The sequence below is a fragment of the Lithobates pipiens genome, unplaced genomic scaffold (genome assembly GCF_037356315.1).
Source record: "Lithobates pipiens isolate NorthernLeopardFrog02 unplaced genomic scaffold, aLitPip1_a1.2 Scaffold_18, whole genome shotgun sequence".
In the NCBI taxonomy this organism is placed as follows: Eukaryota; Metazoa; Chordata; class Amphibia; order Anura; family Ranidae; genus Lithobates; species Lithobates pipiens.
The window spans coordinates 382,224,141-382,247,692 of NW_027507758.1; the positions used below are offsets into that span (position 1 = coordinate 382,224,141).

Consider the following 23,552-nt stretch of genomic DNA (forward strand, 5'->3'; position numbering starts at 1 on the left):
GGCACTGGCGCTGGCAGGTGGCACTGGCGGCACTGGCACTGGCGGCACTGGCGGCACTGGGGCTGACGGCACTGGCGGCACTGGGGCTGACGGATGGCACTGGGGCTGACGGATGGCACTGGGGCTGACGGATGGCACTGGCGCTGGCAGGTGGCACTGGCGCTGGCGGCACTGGGGCTGGCGGCACTGGGGCTGATGGCACTGGGGCTGATGGCACTGGGGCTGACGGCACTGGGGCTGACGGCAGGCACTGGCGCTGGCAGGTGGCACTGGCGTTGGCAGGTGGCACTGGCGCTGGCACTGGCGCTGGCAGGTGGCACTGGCAGCACTGGCACTACTGGCAGATGGCACTGGGCTGACAGATGGCACTGGGCTGACAGATGGCACTGGCACTGGGGCTGACAGATGGCACTGGGGCTGACAGATGGCACTGGGGCTGACTTACAGATTGCTCTCCCTCCTCACACGCTGTCTCTGTGTGAGGAGGGAGAGACACGGCAATGGGAGATGATCTCATATGTTTACATATGAGATCATCTCCCATTGGCAGCTGCGATCGCGCTGTGAACGGCCGCTTTGATTGGCCGTTCACGGCGATCTGTATTTACCTGTCTCCGGGAGACACGGCGAATACAAAACTTCCGCGATGCGCGCCCCCGGCGGCGCGCATTGCGGAAGTAAACACAAGGCCGTCCAGGGACGGCCAGGCGAAGGAACCCGCCTGCTCTAAGGCTGTCATTCGGCTATAGGGCGGGCGGGAGGTGGTTAAAGAGCATTTTTTGGTAGTGAAAATCTGAGATATTATAGTCCAATGCAAGTTTTGTAACTTTCACAAATAAATCCTTTTAATGTTAAGATGAAATTCTCTGAAATAAATTTTCTTTTGCAACATTGTTGCTTCTACTTCAAATATTTTGTTTTTGAGAATGTTAGAATCTGGAATGTTTTCATAAAATATATTCTTCTCTGTCACTTTCACTTGTTGCTCTCCATCTCACAACAATCTTTACCCAAACTGACACAGGTGTCTTTACAAAGCACAAACAATACCATTGCTGATGCTTTAAAATTAGTCACAATTTTTTGTGCTTTTTATTATTTTCAAATAATCATAATTTGAGCCCCAAAAAGGTGATATGTGTACCAACATAAGAAATCAAAATTTAATTCCCCAAAATTTGAGGGTAATATCACTATTCTACACTCACCCACAAAAAAACACCAAATATCACAAAAAAATAAAAAAGAATAACTCTTGAGTAATGTAATTCCATCACCTGTCCAAAGAAATGCAGTATTTATGTGTAGGAATTTTTCACATGTGTCAGCTCCATGGCTTAGAGGTTAGAACTTCTGCTGAACATCTTGGTTCGATTCTCAAACATGCTGCTTCATATAGAGAAGTTGTCTCATCTCCCGGGTCCTAAAACTAGGTCTAAATGTAGTATTTATGTGTAGGAGGGTTCCACCACTATTGCAAATCTTGCCAGATACACTATCTAGTCAAAAGTATTGGGAAGCCTGCTTTTACATACACATGAACTTTAATGGCCAGCCCAGTCTTAGTCCATAGGGTTAAACATTGATTATGGACCTTGCTTTGTGCAGTCATGTTGGAACAGGAAGGGGCTATCCCCAAACTTCAAACAAAGTTGAGAGCATGAAATTGTCCAAAAAGTCTTGGTATGCTGATGCCTTAAGAGTTCCCTTCACTCTAACTAAGAGGCCAAGCTCAACCCCTGAAAAACAACCCCACACCCCCCTCCTCAAATGATTTGGACCAGTGCACAGCGCAAGGTCCATAAAGACATGGATGAGTGCATTTGGGGTGGAGGAACTTGACTGGCCTGGACAGAGTCCTGACCTCAACAGAACAGAATAGAACCTTGGGGATGAATTAGAGCAGAGACTTAAGCCAGGCCTTCTCATCCAACATCAGTGCCTGACCTCACAAATGCACTTGAAAGAATGGTCAAACATTCCCATAGACACACTCCTAAACCTTGTGGACAGCCTTCTCAGAAGAGTTGAAGCTGTTATAGCTGAAAAGGGTGGGCCAAATGAATTTTGAACCCTACGGACTAAGACTGGGATGCCATTACAGTTCATGTGCTTTTAAAGGCAGCCGCCCCAATACTTAGGGCTAGTTCACCCCACAGAGATGCAAAGAACATGTGTGAGGCTGCCTGCTGGCTAAGTGGGTAGCAATTCTGTCTAGCAGCATGGGGGTTGCTGGTTCAATTCCCCAACATGCTAATGCTTGTGTCGAACTTTATATGTTCTCCCTGTATGGGTTTCTCACTACAATCCTTAAGACATGCTTGCACCCTATTTGTCTCCTGTCGAAATAGTCTCTATTGTCAGAAAGTTTGTTTTTAGACTTTAGATTGGAAGCTCATTGCAGCCAGGGACTGTCTGATGTTAATGTTTGCTAGCACTAATCATGCCCAGGGACTTGGACATTTAAAATTGTAAGGTTTACACTGTACAGGTACATATGCTTTGAAAACTGTTGCTTTGTTTATGTGCATGCAAATGGACTTCGATCTTTGGCCTGTAGTTGGAGATTTGATGCACATAGACAAGGGCTAACACAGTTGCAAATAGTATTATGTGTTCCTACCATCAGGTGCAATCACTTTAGACATACACGAAGAGACAGATTGAAAGATACTGGTAGGCATGTACTTCTAGTGGGTGTGTGTCAGTGTGCTAACAATACAACCTATCTTATATAAAGGGCTGCAGTAGGGGGGGTCGTTTGGCCTGAGAAGGTCAGGTCTTTTTCTGTGATTGAGAAGGAATGATTGAAGGAATGATATTGTGCTGATTGACAAATGCCCAACTAGGGCTGTTTGTTTGCTGAAATTCTTGTGCGTTTTTTTCAATCAAAAGTGGGTTTATGTGGTCATGTGTTGACCTTATATGCTTTCATCTCATTGCTTAAGCATGTGCACAGAAATGCAGGTTCCAGCAAAACATGATCACCAATGTATGTATATGTGTGGATTTGTGGGGTGTGGCAGGTGTTATATTTTGAACATGTGGCTTTTTTAATACTATGTTGGAATGCTTTGTAAGAATAATGACTGTTAAGAATGTTTCTATAATCTTGCAGATAAAAATGTGATGTGTTGCCCATTATACACTGAAAGTACAGCTGTGTCCACTCTAAGGTTTAGACACATTTTAGATTGTAAGCTCCTATGAGCAGGGCCCTGAAAACCCAATTTCTAATGGTTTTGCTAAATGCAGCACCATATATCCTATAGAAATTTTTGTTGCTAGTAAATGAATGTACATCATTTTGTTTCTGCTGGCAAAATAAAAGTACATTATTGAGCTTGTTTGTTCTTGTTTTTTTTTCTTTCTTCTTTTTAATTAGTTTGGGGGGTGGTGGTTTTGGGCAAGTGGGACATCTTTTATATCTTAGTCTGCTTTCACAGTGGAGGCGCGTTACAGCCACTATAGAGCTAAAAATAGCGCCTGAATAGCACCTATAAAGAGCCTCTCCTCTCACTCCAGTGTGAACTGGCTCTGACCCCAGGTTCACACCTATGCATTTTTTTTGTGCATTTTGCAGTTTTCAGAAACACTCTACAGTCCATTTAACATGGTTTCCTATGGTACTAGTTCTCATCCATGCATTTTGCAGCCAGTGCATCTTTGGAAATGGTCAGCGACTTTTTTTTCACGCAATTTGCGGGTAATAGATTCATTGGAACTGCACCAGAAATGCAACTGTTACGTTTGATGTGATTTTTTATGTGTTTTGCGGTTATTATTTTAACACTGTATATAGCTGGTTACTAACTGGGGGCCCAGGAAGCCAGCTGCCATGTCCTCCACAACCAATGAATCATCAGCTGTCAGCGGATTCTCCACTGAAAGTTAAAAAAATGTAAAATGTTAAAAATCACAAAAAAACTGCAGTGTCCCCCCTCAGGTCTATACCAGGCCCTTCAGGTCTAGTATGGATTTGGAGGGGACCCTCCATGCCAATATTTAACAAAAATGGTGTGGGGTTCCCCCCAGTCCATTACCAGGGCCTTTCGGTCTGGTATGGATATTAAGGGGAACCATGCATCAAAATAAAAAAATTGTGGGGTCCCCCCAAAATCCATACCAGGCCCTTCAGGTCTGGTATAGATATTAAGGGTAACCCTGTACAAAAATTTGGTCCCGGGAAAATACGGGGGATGAGAGAGTGGCAAATGAGAGGAGAAGGGAGCACAAAATCGACTAGTGACATTATACTCTGTTCAACCAGTCCCCCCACCCCCTACTATTAAAGGATAGGGAAATTATAAAGGGCAGGAACTTTAACCCCTGCTCGACCAGCCGCCGGGCAGGGGTTAAACCGCAAAATGAAGATTTTTTCTTTTTTTTTTCTCACAAAATTTTCAATGTAATAGGTTATTTCTCTCACATGGCATGTGTATACCACAAATGACACCCCAAAATACGCTCTGCTACTCCTTCTCAGTATTACGATACCAAATGTGTGAGACTTTTACACAGCCTGGCCACATACAGAGGACCAATATTGAAATAGCACCATCAGGCGTTCTAGGAGCATAAATGACACATTTCATTTCTCAACCACCTATTACATTTTTGAAGGCCCTGGAGCACCAGAACAATGGAAATGCCCACAAAGTGACCCCATTTTGGAAAGCTAACACCCCAACGTATAATCTATGAGGCATAACGAGTCGTTTGAATGGTTCATTTTTTTTCCAGAAGTTTTGGGAAAATGTGGAAAAAAAATGAAAACGCATTTTTTTTACGCAAAGTTGTCCATTTATAAGATATTTCCAACACATAGCATGTACATAGCAAAAATGACACCCCAAAATACGTTCTACTACTCCTCCTCAGTATAACGATACCAAATGTGTGAGACTTTTACACAGCCTGGCCACATACAGAGGCCCAATATTGAAATAGCACCATCAGGCGTTCTAGGAGCATAAATTACACATCTTATTTCTCAACCACCTATTACAGTTTTGAAGGCCCTGGAGCACCAGGATAATGGAAATGCCCACAAAGTGACCCCACGTGGCACTGACAACACGTGGCACTGACGACACGTGGCACTGACAGATGGCACTGGAGGCAGATGGCACTGGAGGCAGATGGGGCTGACAGATGGGGCTGGCAGATGGGGCTGGCAGATGGGGCTGGCAGATGTCACTGGCAGATGTCGCTGACAGATGGCACTGGGGCTGGCACTGGCAGATGGCACTGGCAGATGGTGCTCGCTATTTGCTCTGGCTAATTGCTCTGGCAAATGGGGCTGGCAGATGGCACTGCGGCTGGCAGATGGCACTGGCGCTGGCAGGTGGCACTGGCGCTGGCAGGTGGCACTGTCAGGTGGCACTGGCACTGGCGGCACTGGCGCTGACGGCACTGGGGCTGACGGATGGCACTGGCGCTGGCAGGTGGCACTGGCGCTGGCAGGTGGCACTGGCGCTGGCAGGTGGCACTGGAAGGTGGCACTGGCAGGTGGCACTGGCACTGGCAGGTGGCACTGGCACGTGGCACTGGCACGTGGCACTGGCGGCACTGGGGCTGGCGGCACTGGGGCTGACGGCACTGGGGCTGACGGCACTGGGGCTGACGGATGGCACTGGCGCTGGCAGGTGGCACTGGTGCTGGCAGGTGGCACTGGCAGGTGGCAGGTGGCACTGGCGGCACTGGCACTGGCGGCACTGGTGGTGGCAGGTGGCACTGGCAGGTGGCACTGGCGGCACTGGCGGCACTGGCGGCACTGGGGCTGACGGCACTTGGGCTGACGGATGGCACTGGCGCTGGCAGGTGGCACTGGTGCTGGCAGGTGGCACTGGCGGCACTGACGGCACTGGGGCTGACGGCACTGGGGCTGACGGCACTGGGGCTGACGGATGGCACTGGCGCTGGCAGGTGGCACTGGCGCTGGCAGGTGGCACTGGTGCTGGCAGGTGGCACTGGCGCTGGCAGGTGGCACTGGCGGCACTGGCACTGGCGGCACTGGCGGCACTGGGGCTGACGGCACTGGCGGCACTGGGGCTGACGGATGGCACTGGGGCTGACGGATGGCACTGGGGCTGACGGATGGCACTGGCGCTGGCAGGTGGCACTGGCGCTGGCGGCACTGGGGCTGGCGGCACTGGGGCTGATGGCACTGGGGCTGATGGCACTGGGGCTGACGGCACTGGGGCTGACGGCAGGCACTGGCGCTGGCAGGTGGCACTGGCGTTGGCAGGTGGCACTGGCGCTGGCACTGGCGCTGGCAGGTGGCACTGGCAGCACTGGCACTACTGGCAGATGGCACTGGGCTGACAGATGGCACTGGGCTGACAGATGGCACTGGCACTGGGGCTGACAGATGGCACTGGGGCTGACAGATGGCACTGGGGCTGACTTACAGATTGCTCTCCCTCCTCACACGCTGTCTCTGTGTGAGGAGGGAGAGACACGGCAATGGGAGATGATCTCATATGTTTACATATGAGATCATCTCCCATTGGCAGCTGCGATCGCGCTGTGAACGGCCGCTTTGATTGGCCGTTCACGGCGATCTGTATTTACCTGTCTCCGGGAGACACGGCGAATACAAAACTTCCGCGATGCGCGCCCCCGGCGGCGCGCATTGCGGAAGTAAACACAAGGCCGTCCAGGGACGGCCAGGCGAAGGAACCCGCCTGCTCTAAGGCTGTCATTCGGCTATAGGGCGGGCGGGAGGTGGTTAAAGAGCATTTTTTGGTAGTGAAAATCTGAGATATTATAGTCCAATGCAAGTTTTGTAACTTTCACAAATAAATCCTTTTAATGTTAAGATGAAATTCTCTGAAATAAATTTTCTTTTGCAACATTGTTGCTTCTACTTCAAATATTTTGTTTTTGAGAATGTTAGAATCTGGAATGTTTTCATAAAATATATTCTTCTCTGTCACTTTCACTTGTTGCTCTCCATCTCACAACAATCTTTACCCAAACTGACACAGGTGTCTTTACAAAGCACAAACAATACCATTGCTGATGCTTTAAAATTAGTCACAATTTTTTGTGCTTTTTATTATTTTCAAATAATCATAATTTGAGCCCCAAAAAGGTGATATGTGTACCAACATAAGAAATCAAAATTTAATTCCCCAAAATTTGAGGGTAATATCACTATTCTACACTCACCCACAAAAAAACACCAAATATCACAAAAAAATAAAAAAGAATAACTCTTGAGTAATGTAATTCCATCACCTGTCCAAAGAAATGCAGTATTTATGTGTAGGAATTTTTCACATGTGTCAGCTCCATGGCTTAGAGGTTAGAACTTCTGCTGAACATCTTGGTTCGATTCTCAAACATGCTGCTTCATATAGAGAAGTTGTCTCATCTCCCGGGTCCTAAAACTAGGTCTAAATGTAGTATTTATGTGTAGGAGGGTTCCACCACTATTGCAAATCTTGCCAGATACACTATCTAGTCAAAAGTATTGGGAAGCCTGCTTTTACATACACATGAACTTTAATGGCCAGCCCAGTCTTAGTCCATAGGGTTAAACATTGATTATGGACCTTGCTTTGTGCAGTCATGTTGGAACAGGAAGGGGCTATCCCCAAACTTCAAACAAAGTTGAGAGCATGAAATTGTCCAAAAAGTCTTGGTATGCTGATGCCTTAAGAGTTCCCTTCACTCTAACTAAGAGGCCAAGCTCAACCCCTGAAAAACAACCCCACACCCCCCTCCTCAAATGATTTGGACCAGTGCACAGCGCAAGGTCCATAAAGACATGGATGAGTGCATTTGGGGTGGAGGAACTTGACTGGCCTGGACAGAGTCCTGACCTCAACAGAACAGAATAGAACCTTGGGGATGAATTAGAGCAGAGACTTAAGCCAGGCCTTCTCATCCAACATCAGTGCCTGACCTCACAAATGCACTTGAAAGAATGGTCAAACATTCCCATAGACACACTCCTAAACCTTGTGGACAGCCTTCTCAGAAGAGTTGAAGCTGTTATAGCTGAAAAGGGTGGGCCAAATGAATTTTGAACCCTACGGACTAAGACTGGGATGCCATTACAGTTCATGTGCTTTTAAAGGCAGCCGCCCCAATACTTAGGGCTAGTTCACCCCACAGAGATGCAAAGAACATGTGTGAGGCTGCCTGCTGGCTAAGTGGGTAGCAATTCTGTCTAGCAGCATGGGGGTTGCTGGTTCAATTCCCCAACATGCTAATGCTTGTGTCGAACTTTATATGTTCTCCCTGTATGGGTTTCTCACTACAATCCTTAAGACATGCTTGCACCCTATTTGTCTCCTGTCGAAATAGTCTCTATTGTCAGAAAGTTTGTTTTTAGACTTTAGATTGGAAGCTCATTGCAGCCAGGGACTGTCTGATGTTAATGTTTGCTAGCACTAATCATGCCCAGGGACTTGGACATTTAAAATTGTAAGGTTTACACTGTACAGGTACATATGCTTTGAAAACTGTTGCTTTGTTTATGTGCATGCAAATGGACTTCGATCTTTGGCCTGTAGTTGGAGATTTGATGCACATAGACAAGGGCTAACACAGTTGCAAATAGTATTATGTGTTCCTACCATCAGGTGCAATCACTTTAGACATACACGAAGAGACAGATTGAAAGATACTGGTAGGCATGTACTTCTAGTGGGTGTGTGTCAGTGTGCTAACAATACAACCTATCTTATATAAAGGGCTGCAGTAGGGGGGGTCGTTTGGCCTGAGAAGGTCAGGTCTTTTTCTGTGATTGAGAAGGAATGATTGAAGGAATGATATTGTGCTGATTGACAAATGCCCAACTAGGGCTGTTTGTTTGCTGAAATTCTTGTGCGTTTTTTTCAATCAAAAGTGGGTTTATGTGGTCATGTGTTGACCTTATATGCTTTCATCTCATTGCTTAAGCATGTGCACAGAAATGCAGGTTCCAGCAAAACATGATCACCAATGTATGTATATGTGTGGATTTGTGGGGTGTGGCAGGTGTTATATTTTGAACATGTGGCTTTTTTAATACTATGTTGGAATGCTTTGTAAGAATAATGACTGTTAAGAATGTTTCTATAATCTTGCAGATAAAAATGTGATGTGTTGCCCATTATACACTGAAAGTACAGCTGTGTCCACTCTAAGGTTTAGACACATTTTAGATTGTAAGCTCCTATGAGCAGGGCCCTGAAAACCCAATTTCTAATGGTTTTGCTAAATGCAGCACCATATATCCTATAGAAATTTTTGTTGCTAGTAAATGAATGTACATCATTTTGTTTCTGCTGGCAAAATAAAAGTACATTATTGAGCTTGTTTGTTCTTGTTTTTTTTTCTTTCTTCTTTTTAATTAGTTTGGGGGGTGGTGGTTTTGGGCAAGTGGGACATCTTTTATATCTTAGTCTGCTTTCACAGTGGAGGCGCGTTACAGCCACTATAGAGCTAAAAATAGCGCCTGAATAGCACCTATAAAGAGCCTCTCCTCTCACTCCAGTGTGAACTGGCTCTGACCCCAGGTTCACACCTATGCATTTTTTTTGTGCATTTTGCAGTTTTCAGAAACACTCTACAGTCCATTTAACATGGTTTCCTATGGTACTAGTTCTCATCCATGCATTTTGCAGCCAGTGCATCTTTGGAAATGGTCAGCGACTTTTTTTTCACGCAATTTGCGGGTAATAGATTCATTGGAACTGCACCAGAAATGCAACTGTTACGTTTGATGTGATTTTTTATGTGTTTTGCGGTTATTATTTTAACACTGTATATAGCTGGTTACTAACTGGGGGCCCAGGAAGCCAGCTGCCATGTCCTCCACAACCAATGAATCATCAGCTGTCAGCGGATTCTCCACTGAAAGTTAAAAAAATGTAAAATGTTAAAAATCACAAAAAAACTGCAGTGTCCCCCCTCAGGTCTATACCAGGCCCTTCAGGTCTAGTATGGATTTGGAGGGGACCCTCCATGCCAATATTTAACAAAAATGGTGTGGGGTTCCCCCCAGTCCATTACCAGGGCCTTTCGGTCTGGTATGGATATTAAGGGGAACCATGCATCAAAATAAAAAAATTGTGGGGTCCCCCCAAAATCCATACCAGGCCCTTCAGGTCTGGTATAGATATTAAGGGTAACCCTGTACAAAAATTTGGTCCCGGGAAAATACGGGGGATGAGAGAGTGGCCCCCTCCTCCTGGACCATACCAGGCCACATGCCCTCAACATGGGGAGGGTGCTTTTGGATCATGTTGATGGGGACAAGGGTCTCATCCCCACAACCCTTCCCTGGTGGGGATTAGCATGTTGGAGAATTGAACTAGCAACCCCAGTACTGCTAGTCTGTGGGGGTGTGGCTTATCGGAATCTGGAAGCTCCCTTTCATAAAGGGGGCACCCAGATCTGGCCCCCCATGTGAATGGGTATTGGGTACATTGTACCCCTACCCATTGCAAAAAAAAAGCAGTGAAATGTGAAAAAGAAAACAATAGACGGCTTTTGACAATTCCTTTATTGTAAAATAGCTCTGAGTGGTATTCTCCCCGAACCATGTCACCTGCCATCTTCTGATGCTGTCTCTCTTGTCATCATCTCTCCCACCACCACCTACCTTTCTTCCTCTCTGCCGAGTTCTTCCTCCGTTGTGTTGTCCCCGCTATCTGGTGTCTCTTACACAGCTATGGGGGGTGATCTATTGATGTCACACAGAAAGCCCGCCCCCTTTTTTCCGGAAGAACATTGCGGTGAGTAAGAACACAGCAGCGGGAGAAGTAGGCGGTGGTGGGAGAGACGGCGACAGAATATGGAGACAGACGATGGTGGCAAGAGAGACAGCACCAGAAGAAGATAGTGGGAGACACAGCTCGGGGGAGAAGACCATTCAGAGCTATTTTACAATAAAGGAATTGTCAAAAACCGGATTGTCATAGCCTCTGTCCTCAACCTCCCCAGCACCAGTTCTACAGAAAACCACCCCTCCAGAGTGGGTTGCATGGAGTTTGTAGCCTGTCTCCTCAACTGCCACATATCTTTATTATGAGACATTGAAACAAAATCTAGAAATATTTAAAATATATATTTCTTTGGCTCAACCACCTATTACAGTTTTGAAGGCCCTGGAGCACCAGGATAATGGAAATGCCCACAAAGTGACCCCACGTGGCACTGACAACACGTGGCACTGACAACACGTGGCACTGACGACACGTGGCACTGACAGATGGCACTGGAGGCAGATGGCACTGGAGGCAGATGGGGCTGACAGATGGGGCTGGCAGATGGGGCTGGCAGATGGGGCTGGCAGATGTCACTGGCAGATGTCGCTGACAGATGGCACTGGGGCTGGCACTGGCAGATGGCACTGGCAGATGGTGCTCGCTATTTGCTCTGGCTAATTGCTCTGGCAAATGGGGCTGGCAGATGGCACTGCGGCTGGCAGATGGCACTGGCGCTGGCAGGTGGCACTGGCGCTGGCAGGTGGCACTGTCAGGTGGCACTGGCACTGGCGGCACTGGCGCTGACGGCACTGGGGCTGACGGATGGCACTGGCGCTGGCAGGTGGCACTGGCGCTGGCAGGTGGCACTGGAAGGTGGCACTGGCAGGTGGCACTGGCACTGGCAGGTGGCACTGGCACGTGGCACTGGCACGTGGCACTGGCGGCACTGGGGCTGGCGGCACTGGGGCTGACGGCACTGGGGCTGACGGCACTGGGGCTGACGGATGGCACTGGCGCTGGCAGGTGGCACTGGTGCTGGCAGGTGGCACTGGCAGGTGGCAGGTGGCACTGGCGGCACTGGCACTGGCGGCACTGGTGGTGGCAGGTGGCACTGGCAGGTGGCACTGGCGGCACTGGCGGCACTGGCGGCACTGGGGCTGACGGCACTTGGGCTGACGGATGGCACTGGCGCTGGCAGGTGGCACTGGTGCTGGCAGGTGGCACTGGCGGCACTGACGGCACTGGGGCTGACGGCACTGGGGCTGACGGCACTGGGGCTGACGGATGGCACTGGCGCTGGCAGGTGGCACTGGCGCTGGCAGGTGGCACTGGTGCTGGCAGGTGGCACTGGCGCTGACAGGTGGCACTGGCGGCACTGGCACTGGCGGCACTGGCGGCACTGGGGCTGACGGCACTGGCGGCACTGGGGCTGACGGATGGCACTGGGGCTGACGGATGGCACTGGGGCTGACGGATGGCACTGGCGCTGGCAGGTGGCACTGGCGCTGGCGGCACTGGGGCTGGCGGCACTGGGGCTGATGGCACTGGGGCTGATGGCACTGGGGCTGACGGCACTGGGGCTGACGGCAGGCACTGGCGCTGGCAGGTGGCACTGGCGTTGGCAGGTGGCACTGGCGCTGGCACTGGCGCTGGCAGGTGGCACTGGCAGCACTGGCACTACTGGCAGATGGCACTGGGCTGACAGATGGCACTGGGCTGACAGATGGCACTGGCACTGGGGCTGACAGATGGCACTGGGGCTGACAGATGGCACTGGGGCTGACTTACAGATTGCTCTCCCTCCTCACACGCTGTCTCTGTGTGAGGAGGGAGAGACACGGCAATGGGAGATGATCTCATATGTTTACATATGAGATCATCTCCCATTGGCAGCTGCGATCGCGCTGTGAACGGCCGCTTTGATTGGCCGTTCACGGCGATCTGTATTTACCTGTCTCCGGGAGACACGGCGAATACAAAACTTCCGCGATGCGCGCCCCCGGCGCGCATTGCGGAAGTAAACACAAGGCCGTCCAGGGACGGCCAGGCGAAGGAACCCGTCTGCTCTAAGGCTGTCATTCGGCTATAGGGCGGGCGGGAGGTGGTTAAAGAGCATTTTTTGGTAGTGAAAATCTGAGATATTATAGTCCAATGCAAGTTTTGTAACTTTCACAAATAAATCCTTTTAATGTTAAGATGAAATTCTCTGAAATAAATTTTCTTTTGCAACATTGTTGCTTCTACTTCAAATATTTTGTTTTTGAGAATGTTAGAATCTGGAATGTTTTCATAAAATATATTCTTCTCTGTCACTTTCACTTGTTGCTCTCCATCTCACAACAATCTTTACCCAAACTGACACAGGTGTCTTTACAAAGCACAAACAATACCATTGCTGATGCTTTAAAATTAGTCACAATTTTTTGTGCTTTTTATTATTTTCAAATAATCATAATTTGAGCCCCAAAAAGGTGATATGTGTACCAACATAAGAAATCAAAATTTAATTCCCCAAAATTTGAGGGTAATATCACTATTCTACACTCACCCACAAAAAAACACCAAATATCACAAAAAAATAAAAAAGAATAACTCTTGAGTAATGTAATTCCATCACCTGTCCAAAGAAATGCAGTATTTATGTGTAGGAATTTTTCACATGTGTCAGCTCCATGGCTTAGAGGTTAGAACTTCTGCTGAACATCTTGGTTCGATTCTCAAACATGCTGCTTCATATAGAGAAGTTGTCTCATCTCCCGGGTCCTAAAACTAGGTCTAAATGTAGTATTTATGTGTAGGAGGGTTCCACCACTATTGCAAATCTTGCCAGATACACTATCTAGTCAAAAGTATTGGGAAGCCTGCTTTTACATACACATGAACTTTAATGGCCAGCCCAGTCTTAGTCCATAGGGTTAAACATTGATTATGGACCTTGCTTTGTGCAGTCATGTTGGAACAGGAAGGGGCTATCCCCAAACTTCAAACAAAGTTGAGAGCATGAAATTGTCCAAAAAGTCTTGGTATGCTGATGCCTTAAGAGTTCCCTTCACTCTAACTAAGAGGCCAAGCTCAACCCCTGAAAAACAACCCCACACCCCCCTCCTCAAATGATTTGGACCAGTGCACAGCGCAAGGTCCATAAAGACATGGATGAGTGCATTTGGGGTGGAGGAACTTGACTGGCCTGGACAGAGTCCTGACCTCAACAGAACAGAATAGAACCTTGGGGATGAATTAGAGCAGAGACTTAAGCCAGGCCTTCTCATCCAACATCAGTGCCTGACCTCACAAATGCACTTGAAAGAATGGTCAAACATTCCCATAGACACACTCCTAAACCTTGTGGACAGCCTTCTCAGAAGAGTTGAAGCTGTTATAGCTGAAAAGGGTGGGCCAAATGAATTTTGAACCCTACGGACTAAGACTGGGATGCCATTACAGTTCATGTGCTTTTAAAGGCAGCCGCCCCAATACTTAGGGCTAGTTCACCCCACAGAGATGCAAAGAACATGTGTGAGGCTGCCTGCTGGCTAAGTGGGTAGCAATTCTGTCTAGCAGCATGGGGGTTGCTGGTTCAATTCCCCAACATGCTAATGCTTGTGTCGAACTTTATATGTTCTCCCTGTATGGGTTTCTCACTACAATCCTTAAGACATGCTTGCACCCTATTTGTCTCCTGTCGAAATAGTCTCTATTGTCAGAAAGTTTGTTTTTAGACTTTAGATTGGAAGCTCATTGCAGCCAGGGACTGTCTGATGTTAATGTTTGCTAGCACTAATCATGCCCAGGGACTTGGACATTTAAAATTGTAAGGTTTACACTGTACAGGTACATATGCTTTGAAAACTGTTGCTTTGTTTATGTGCATGCAAATGGACTTCGATCTTTGGCCTGTAGTTGGAGATTTGATGCACATAGACAAGGGCTAACACAGTTGCAAATAGTATTATGTGTTCCTACCATCAGGTGCAATCACTTTAGACATACACGAAGAGACAGATTGAAAGATACTGGTAGGCATGTACTTCTAGTGGGTGTGTGTCAGTGTGCTAACAATACAACCTATCTTATATAAAGGGCTGCAGTAGGGGGGGTCGTTTGGCCTGAGAAGGTCAGGTCTTTTTCTGTGATTGAGAAGGAATGATTGAAGGAATGATATTGTGCTGATTGACAAATGCCCAACTAGGGCTGTTTGTTTGCTGAAATTCTTGTGCGTTTTTTTCAATCAAAAGTGGGTTTATGTGGTCATGTGTTGACCTTATATGCTTTCATCTCATTGCTTAAGCATGTGCACAGAAATGCAGGTTCCAGCAAAACATGATCACCAATGTATGTATATGTGTGGATTTGTGGGGTGTGGCAGGTGTTATATTTTGAACATGTGGCTTTTTTAATACTATGTTGGAATGCTTTGTAAGAATAATGACTGTTAAGAATGTTTCTATAATCTTGCAGATAAAAATGTGATGTGTTGCCCATTATACACTGAAAGTACAGCTGTGTCCACTCTAAGGTTTAGACACATTTTAGATTGTAAGCTCCTATGAGCAGGGCCCTGAAAACCCAATTTCTAATGGTTTTGCTAAATGCAGCACCATATATCCTATAGAAATTTTTGTTGCTAGTAAATGAATGTACATCATTTTGTTTCTGCTGGCAAAATAAAAGTACATTATTGAGCTTGTTTGTTCTTGTTTTTTTTTCTTTCTTCTTTTTAATTAGTTTGGGGGGTGGTGGTTTTGGGCAAGTGGGACATCTTTTATATCTTAGTCTGCTTTCACAGTGGAGGCGCGTTACAGCCACTATAGAGCTAAAAATAGCGCCTGAATAGCACCTATAAAGAGCCTCTCCTCTCACTCCAGTGTGAACTGGCTCTGACCCCAGGTTCACACCTATGCATTTTTTTTGTGCATTTTGCAGTTTTCAGAAACACTCTACAGTCCATTTAACATGGTTTCCTATGGTACTAGTTCTCATCCATGCATTTTGCAGCCAGTGCATCTTTGGAAATGGTCAGCGACTTTTTTTTCACGCAATTTGCGGGTAATAGATTCATTGGAACTGCACCAGAAATGCAACTGTTACGTTTGATGTGATTTTTTATGTGTTTTGCGGTTATTATTTTAACACTGTATATAGCTGGTTACTAACTGGGGGCCCAGGAAGCCAGCTGCCATGTCCTCCACAACCAATGAATCATCAGCTGTCAGCGGATTCTCCACTGAAAGTTAAAAAAATGTAAAATGTTAAAAATCACAAAAAAACTGCAGTGTCCCCCCTCAGGTCTATACCAGGCCCTTCAGGTCTAGTATGGATTTGGAGGGGACCCTCCATGCCAATATTTAACAAAAATGGTGTGGGGTTCCCCCCAGTCCATTACCAGGGCCTTTCGGTCTGGTATGGATATTAAGGGGAACCATGCATCAAAATAAAAAAATTGTGGGGTCCCCCCAAAATCCATACCAGGCCCTTCAGGTCTGGTATAGATATTAAGGGTAACCCTGTACAAAAATTTGGTCCCGGGAAAATACGGGGGATGAGAGAGTGGCCCCCTCCTCCTGGACCATACCAGGCCACATGCCCTCAACATGGGGAGGGTGCTTTTGGATCATGTTGATGGGGACAAGGGTCTCATCCCCACAACCCTTCCCTGGTGGGGATTAGCATGTTGGAGAATTGAACTAGCAACCCCAGTACTGCTAGTCTGTGGGGGTGTGGCTTATCGGAATCTGGAAGCTCCCTTTCATAAAGGGGGCACCCAGATCTGGCCCCCCATGTGAATGGGTATTGGGTACATTGTACCCCTACCCATTGCAAAAAAAAAGCAGTGAAATGTGAAAAAGAAAACAATAGACGGCTTTTGACAATTCCTTTATTGTAAAATAGCTCTGAGTGGTATTCTCCCCGAACCATGTCACCTGCCATCTTCTGATGCTGTCTCTCTTGTCATCATCTCTCCCACCACCACCTACCTTTCTTCCTCTCTGCCGAGTTCTTCCTCCGTTGTGTTGTCCCCGCTATCTGGTGTCTCTTACACAGCTATGGGGGGTGATCTATTGATGTCACACAGAAAGCCCGCCCCCTTTTTTCCGGAAGAACATTGCGGTGAGTAAGAACACAGCAGCGGGAGAAGTAGGCGGTGGTGGGAGAGACGGCGACAGAATATGGAGACAGACGATGGTGGCAAGAGAGACAGCACCAGAAGAAGATAGTGGGAGACACAGCTCGGGGGAGAAGACCATTCAGAGCTATTTTACAATAAAGGAATTGTCAAAAACCGGATTGTCATAGCCTCTGTCCTCAACCTCCCCAGCACCAGTTCTACAGAAAACCACCCCTCCAGAGTGGGTTGCATGGAGTTTGTAGCCTGTCTCCTCAACTGCCACATATCTTTATTATGAGACATTGAAACAAAATCTAGAAAGATTTAAAATATATATTTCTTTGGCTGATCACATGAGCCTATTTTAAAGTGGAGTTGCACTCTCAAGGTCCAGCTTACAGTGTCAGACCTTCAGAGCCTGTGCCACAAATGGCAGCTCCCACGTGCATGCATGGGAGTGATATCACCGATTATGGCCAATCACATAGCCGACACTCATGAACCCGGCAGACAGGGGGAACAAGGTCAGCGATCTCAGCAGTGACTTACAGTGCTGGAGGGCTTCATTCCAAGGGGAGCATCTTATAATGCTGCAACATGTCCCAGAAAGCTGTGGGGCCAATCAGATGCCTAGGCAGGGGTCCTGCAGCAAGCAGCTGTCGTGAAGTCACAAGCAGGCAGTCAACTGCCCACACATATTATGCTGCTGGCTGAAGCCTGGTGAAGAAATTGGCCGGGTGAGGACAGGATGTAGCTGCTGACTTAATTTAGAAAAATATGACTGAAGCACCTCTACTAACTTACTCATTCAGTACAAGCATGGAGACATGGATGTTCCACTTTAACCAGTAACAAATGTTTAAAATCGGAACTTCAATACGTTTTTGGGATTCAGTACAAATTAACCAAGTATTCCTTGACCTGTCAGATGCTACACACAGTGGCGTTTAACTAGTGCAACAGGGATAAAAAGCAGCAGTTGCAATAGTAAGGATCCTGTTCACTCTCCCTTTCCTCGTCATGCCCATTCAGAAGTCTCCCTGCGTTTTCACAGAATACTGCAAGTACTTCTGAATGGATGAGGGGAGATCCTGTTTTTTTCCTTCCATGTGCTTCAATCCATCCAAATCAGCCCCTCATAAGCACAGCAGGGGCAGATAATTGGGAGAGAAGATGATTCTGTAGCATGAGCATCACAGCATAACCACTGTCTACAGCATGAAGCTGGTTTAAAAATGGTGCAGAGCCACGACCAATTTTAAATGAAATTTTTTCTTTTAGAAATGTAATTTTGCTGCGGTACAGTAATAAACATGGGAAAGGTATGCTACTTTACAGGTATACTATAGACACCCCCCAGGCATAATATTTAAAGGAATTTTTAATTTTTATTGTTTCACTTGAAGCATTATTAAAATCACTGCTCCTGAAAAAAAGGCTGTTTTAAAAACATTTTTTTCCAATTGATACATGTCCCCTGGGGCAGGATCCAGGTCCCCATACACTTTTTATGGCAAAGAACTTGCATATAAGCCTTCAGTGAGAACTTTGGATTTAGCAGGTTCGAACCCCATTGACTCCCACTATTCCCGCATATGTGATCTGACAGGCATTTTTGCCTGCAATAGCGCTGCTTTCCATTTGCATTAGCGCTCAGTTTCTGAGAGTTGAAGTCTTAATTGGGCTTAATTGGGTGCTACTTTCTGGGACTGCAGGAACATTTTTCGGTGCTATAGTAAATGACCCCCATAGTATATTTTGTGTAAATTAATTTCATTCATTCATACCTCCATTGTTTGTACACAATGCCATTCTAATCAAATTTGCATCAAATAGTTGTATAAATATACCAGAGTAATGGCTGGAGAAGTTGGATTCAGATTGCCATAATCAATTATATAAATCTCTTTGTTGTTTAACTGCACTGGAATAGCCTAATGCCGCGTACACATGACCGGTTTTCCCGTCGGAATAAACTCCAAAGGTTTTTCCGACGGAGTTCCGCTGAAACTGTCTTGCATACACATGATCACACCAATGTCTGATCGTTAAGAACACGGTGAAATTCAACGCGTATGATGGGACTAGAAAAAGGAAGTTCAATAGCCAGTAGCCAATAGCCTCAGTCTAGTACTTGCTTCAGAGCATGCATAATTTTTGGTCCATCGGAACAGCATACAGACAAACGTTTTTCCCCGATAGGAATTGGTTCCGTCTGAATTATTTAAAACATGTTCTATTTCTAGGTCTGTCAGATTTTTCGGGAAAAAAAGTCAGATGAGGCATACACATAGGAATATATAATGAAAAGCTTCCATCTGACTTTTTCTGTCAGATATTTCGCTCGTGTGTACGCGGCATAACAAAGTTGACTTGTCACAATCACCATGCAACCATCAATAATTCTAGCTTGAAAATTTTCAGTGTTCAACCACATTCAGAAATGGAAAGTCAATCAATCTGCATTTTGGCAGCTAAAATGCAAGTGAAAGGTTGATGAAATAGAGCATGGTAATTTTCAAACAAAATTAAACGACAAGTTTAACTTTGGCTTCGTGAAAATTATAATCCCACAACTGAAAGAATGAACATATAACTTATACAACACATATAAACATTTTTACACAGTAGCCCGAGGTTTTGGTCCTTGAGGCTGACCATTGCAAAATAGCATAGCTCAATAATTCATAGTATAGAACTAACACATACCATCAGTGCCCCTTCCAATAAATAAAATTAATGAGAGCACTTAAAAATATGAAAAAAATGTATACTCACAATTACATTTCAAATGTATATAAAATACATCCAAATAAAAGGACTTTAAAGTAACTCTGTATTGAAAGAAATATGTAGGCTGTCATTGCTGACCTTTACATCTGAAAATATTAGTTGCCTAGTGGTCATGCTGATCAAATGCTTGACTTCCAAGTTACTGACCTGGCTCAAGTATTTAGATCAAGGTTTGTGATTTACACTAACTTCACAGGCTGCATCCTGGTCATGAATCAGTTTATATCCTTAGTACTAAGCAAAGGCTGTGGTATAAATACAGTAGCACTTCTAGAAAATGTAATACTGCATATGTATTTTCCACCACTGTAAAATGTATCCCCATTACATCATGCCCCAATTAATAAATTAATACCTATTAAAATAATAAAATAACAATTTTTTGTAAACTATTGTATATAGGTAATACAAAACAAACCTTGATAAATTGCTTTAAATCCTGGAGATCCAATGCTGTCATCTGATTGTAAATGTAGCCACATTTGGTTACTCATACTAACAATGAGATCTGGTACACTAGAACCTGTGAGACTGACAAAATACAAAAAAATTGAATGTATATGGTTAGTAAGCTATACGCATGTTAACACACATGCATAGCTATGTATCTAAAGGCTTGATATTTTATCTGTAACTTCCAGATTTCCCTTTTAAATGTTTGTAAAAGGATTTCTGCTATGGAATGCAATTTTAAACAATAACTAGTAGAAATTAATGTATCCAAAAGCGTAATAGGCACAGCAATGTACACATATCTATAAGATAGTAGACAAAATACCAGTACTAGCTTCCTTGGGTCCATCTCCTATTTAAAATTTTCTACCACTACATTCTGTCTCATCGTTCACTGGAATATTATTCAGTGACATAACAAAAATGGCAAGTACAGCGGGTATAGAACAGTGTTTCTCAACTCCAGTCATCAAGGCACCCCAACTGGTCATGTTTTCAGGCTTTCCATTATTTTGCACAGGGGATTTGATCAGTTCCATTGCCTTAGTAATTATCACAGCTGAGGGAAATCCTGAAAACATGACCTGTTGGTGCGCCTTGAGGACTGGCGTTGAGAAAAACTGCTCTAGAACATTGAAGTACTTTATCATCTTTGCTTTCCCTAAATAAAGGACCTAACTTGAAAGACCTTATTTTCTACAAAGCCCTTATATGTTGAAGTTACTACTTAAATTACATGAAATACAGAGGTTTAAATTGATGCATAGTGAGGAAGAGGCTTTACAAATAATATACTTACACATATAAAACTGATCGCGTGTCACCTACTTTTCCACCATCTCCTATAGTTAGGGTGTCATAGCCTCTCTCTAGCTCAAAAACTTCAAAAGAAATCTTGATCACCTGTGTGTCGAAAGTAAAAGCTTACACTTATTATAAGTTCATATACATAGTCCATTCAATCTCACTAAAAATGACTGCACAGAAATGTTACCCAAATTGTGCTCAAATCATGTACGCTATCTCATCTTCTACAGTGTCACTATGGGGTTGATTTACTAAAACTGGAGAATGGAAAACCGCTTCTAACTTAAGCTGATTCAATTAGGCTTTGGCAGAAATAATTGGAAGCTAACGGGTTTCTATGCAGAACTGAACCAGGTTTTGTACTCTCCAGTTTTAGTAAATCAACCCCTATGCTTCTCTTACCTTCAGCTGGTTTTTGACAATGAGGTAAGTATATTCTTTCTTAAAGGCGGTTCTGCACAGAAATAATGAGCTCTTTATTGTTCCTTCTACGTTGAAGGTAAATATTACCAGTGTGCCATACTATGAGAAACATCATTGCATGGCATATAAAGGATCTATGTTCAGTGAGCACCTAGACATTAGGCAGCACATTTTGGTTTTCTGCTGCTACCATTTCTTTTTGCAATTGCTATGGACCCCCTCACTTGCCATGTCTGACAATCATCTGCATTGAAGAGTATACAGTTGGGAACTCTGGATGAGCGAATCTCACTCCAAGTAGGCAATGCTTTCATATACAAGGATGGGTTAGATATCTAATTTACTGCTCCTATAAGTATTAAGTAGGTATTTGGTTATTTCCGGCCTAAAGTTGAGCCAGGAAGTATTCCACTGCATTTGTAATCAGCCCTACTACTGACTACCCATTTATAGCTGAATTATGATTGGCATAGATAATTTTAATTATTTGGGCATTATTATGAGTAAAAATCATTCCCGATTACCCTCATTTAAAGTGGAGCCTCTGATCTGCCCAAATATGTTTACATTTAAGACCCCCTCCCTAATTTCTCCTCAAAAGCTAAATACTGTAACATAACAAATTAATTATTTTATTTTATATCTATTATTTTCAAATACGTGTTGGTGAGACATGCTATAAAGAATTAATTGATTCCCTGCAAGTATTTTTTCCAAACTGCACGACTTCATGACATCACCAGCAGAAAGTAGTTCCTAATATTTACAATCTACTGTAAACAACTGTCTCCCAACCATTTTAAAACTCCTAAAAGAAATGGTCTTTGTATGTTTATAATTTATCCTGAGATATGTGGGACAAAATCACCTGCTATAGGTTCAACAGTGTTATTTCTATAACTAACTAATTAACTAATTCATTTAGGTTTATCCACTGTTGATATTATATGCTTGACTGTTTCCATAAAATGGGTCTATTACCCAATTCCTAATGCTCAATATGTCATCAGGCCTCTGCCAATATGGTCCATCTCTTCTGGTTATGCCTTGAGTTAGTAATGATCTGGCATACATATCAAATTGTCTTCCTGTCTGGGACTTCAAGCCACTAACTTCACAGGTATTTTTTCTTAGGCTGCTTTCACACTGGGATGGTATTCAGGCGTTACAGTGCTAAAAATAGCGCCTGTGTAGCGCCTGAAAAAAAAAGGCCCCTTTCACTCCAGTGTGAAAGCCGGAGGGCTTTCACACTGGAGCGGTGCGCTGGCAGGACAGTGAAAAAAGTCCTGCCAGCCGCATCTTTGGAGCGGTGAAGGAGCGGTGTATTCACCGCTCCTAAACCGCTCCTACCCATTGAAATCAATGGGACAGCGCTTTGCGGGCGGTTTTAACCCTTTTTCGGCCTGCTAGCGGGGGTTAAAACCACCCCGCTAGTGCCCGCAGACCGCCGCTAAAACGACGGTAAAGCACCACTAAAAATAGCGGCGCTTTACCGCCGACGCCCGCACCGCCCCAGTGTGAAAGGGGCCTTAGGCTATAAAAATGACTTTATTCTTGCAGCTGGAGTGATGCACTATATATTATATGCTGGACAATATTTGCACTATATGCTTTGAAGCTCATAAAACTATTTTATTATAGGGAAAAGACTCCAGCCCTCCTTCCAGAGCCACTTGTTTCAGCCTAATCAATATATCTTTACCTAAGTTTAAGTTGATACATCTGGCCAAAGCAAGTCTTGCTAAATATACAAAAATTTGGGCTCCATGGCTGAGCTAGTCAGATTTTTTCTTTGTTATTAGCTCATCATAGACCCGGCTACCACTTTGTTGAATAAACTCTGGGTTTAGGTTATTCATTCCAATAATTTCTGTACCAGAGACAGGATATGGAACTACCTGTTCCAATTTATGTTCTGTCTGTGAGAATGTATATGTCCTTTATTGTTGCTGTATAACTGTTTTTGTAAAATGAAAATAAACAAAGACCAAAAAATGCAATAGTACACAATTAAAAAGAATGCTATAAGTACAATTTAGGTATTCTTTTTTAAAAATAGGTTTTGTATCCACACATTTTTACACTGTACAAATTACATATTCACTGCACAGAGGTTATGAAAAAATACATGTATTGCTTTTAAATGAGCAAGGCAATTTTCAGGCAAAAAAAAAAAAAACATAATCCAGTACATACATTTTGGACACAGTGGACAGTAAATGTTATATATATATATATATATATATATATATATATATATA

The 23,552-nt window shown here is 44.8% G+C and overlaps 1 protein-coding gene across 1 annotated transcript in view; it reads right to left on the minus strand.

Moving 5' to 3' along the window:
- The window catches only part of CSMD1 (CUB and Sushi multiple domains 1), a 2,539,710-nt gene that overhangs the window by 851,778 nt on the left and 1,664,380 nt on the right, over positions 1-23,552 (minus strand). The window contains exons 11-12 of the mRNA XM_077487775.1: positions 20,861-20,964; positions 20,027-20,139 (exon numbers count right to left, since the gene is read on the minus strand). Of these exons, the coding sequence (XP_077343901.1) occupies positions 20,027-20,139; positions 20,861-20,964 (217 nt within the window). The remainder of the gene's footprint in view (positions 1-20,026; positions 20,140-20,860; positions 20,965-23,552) is intronic.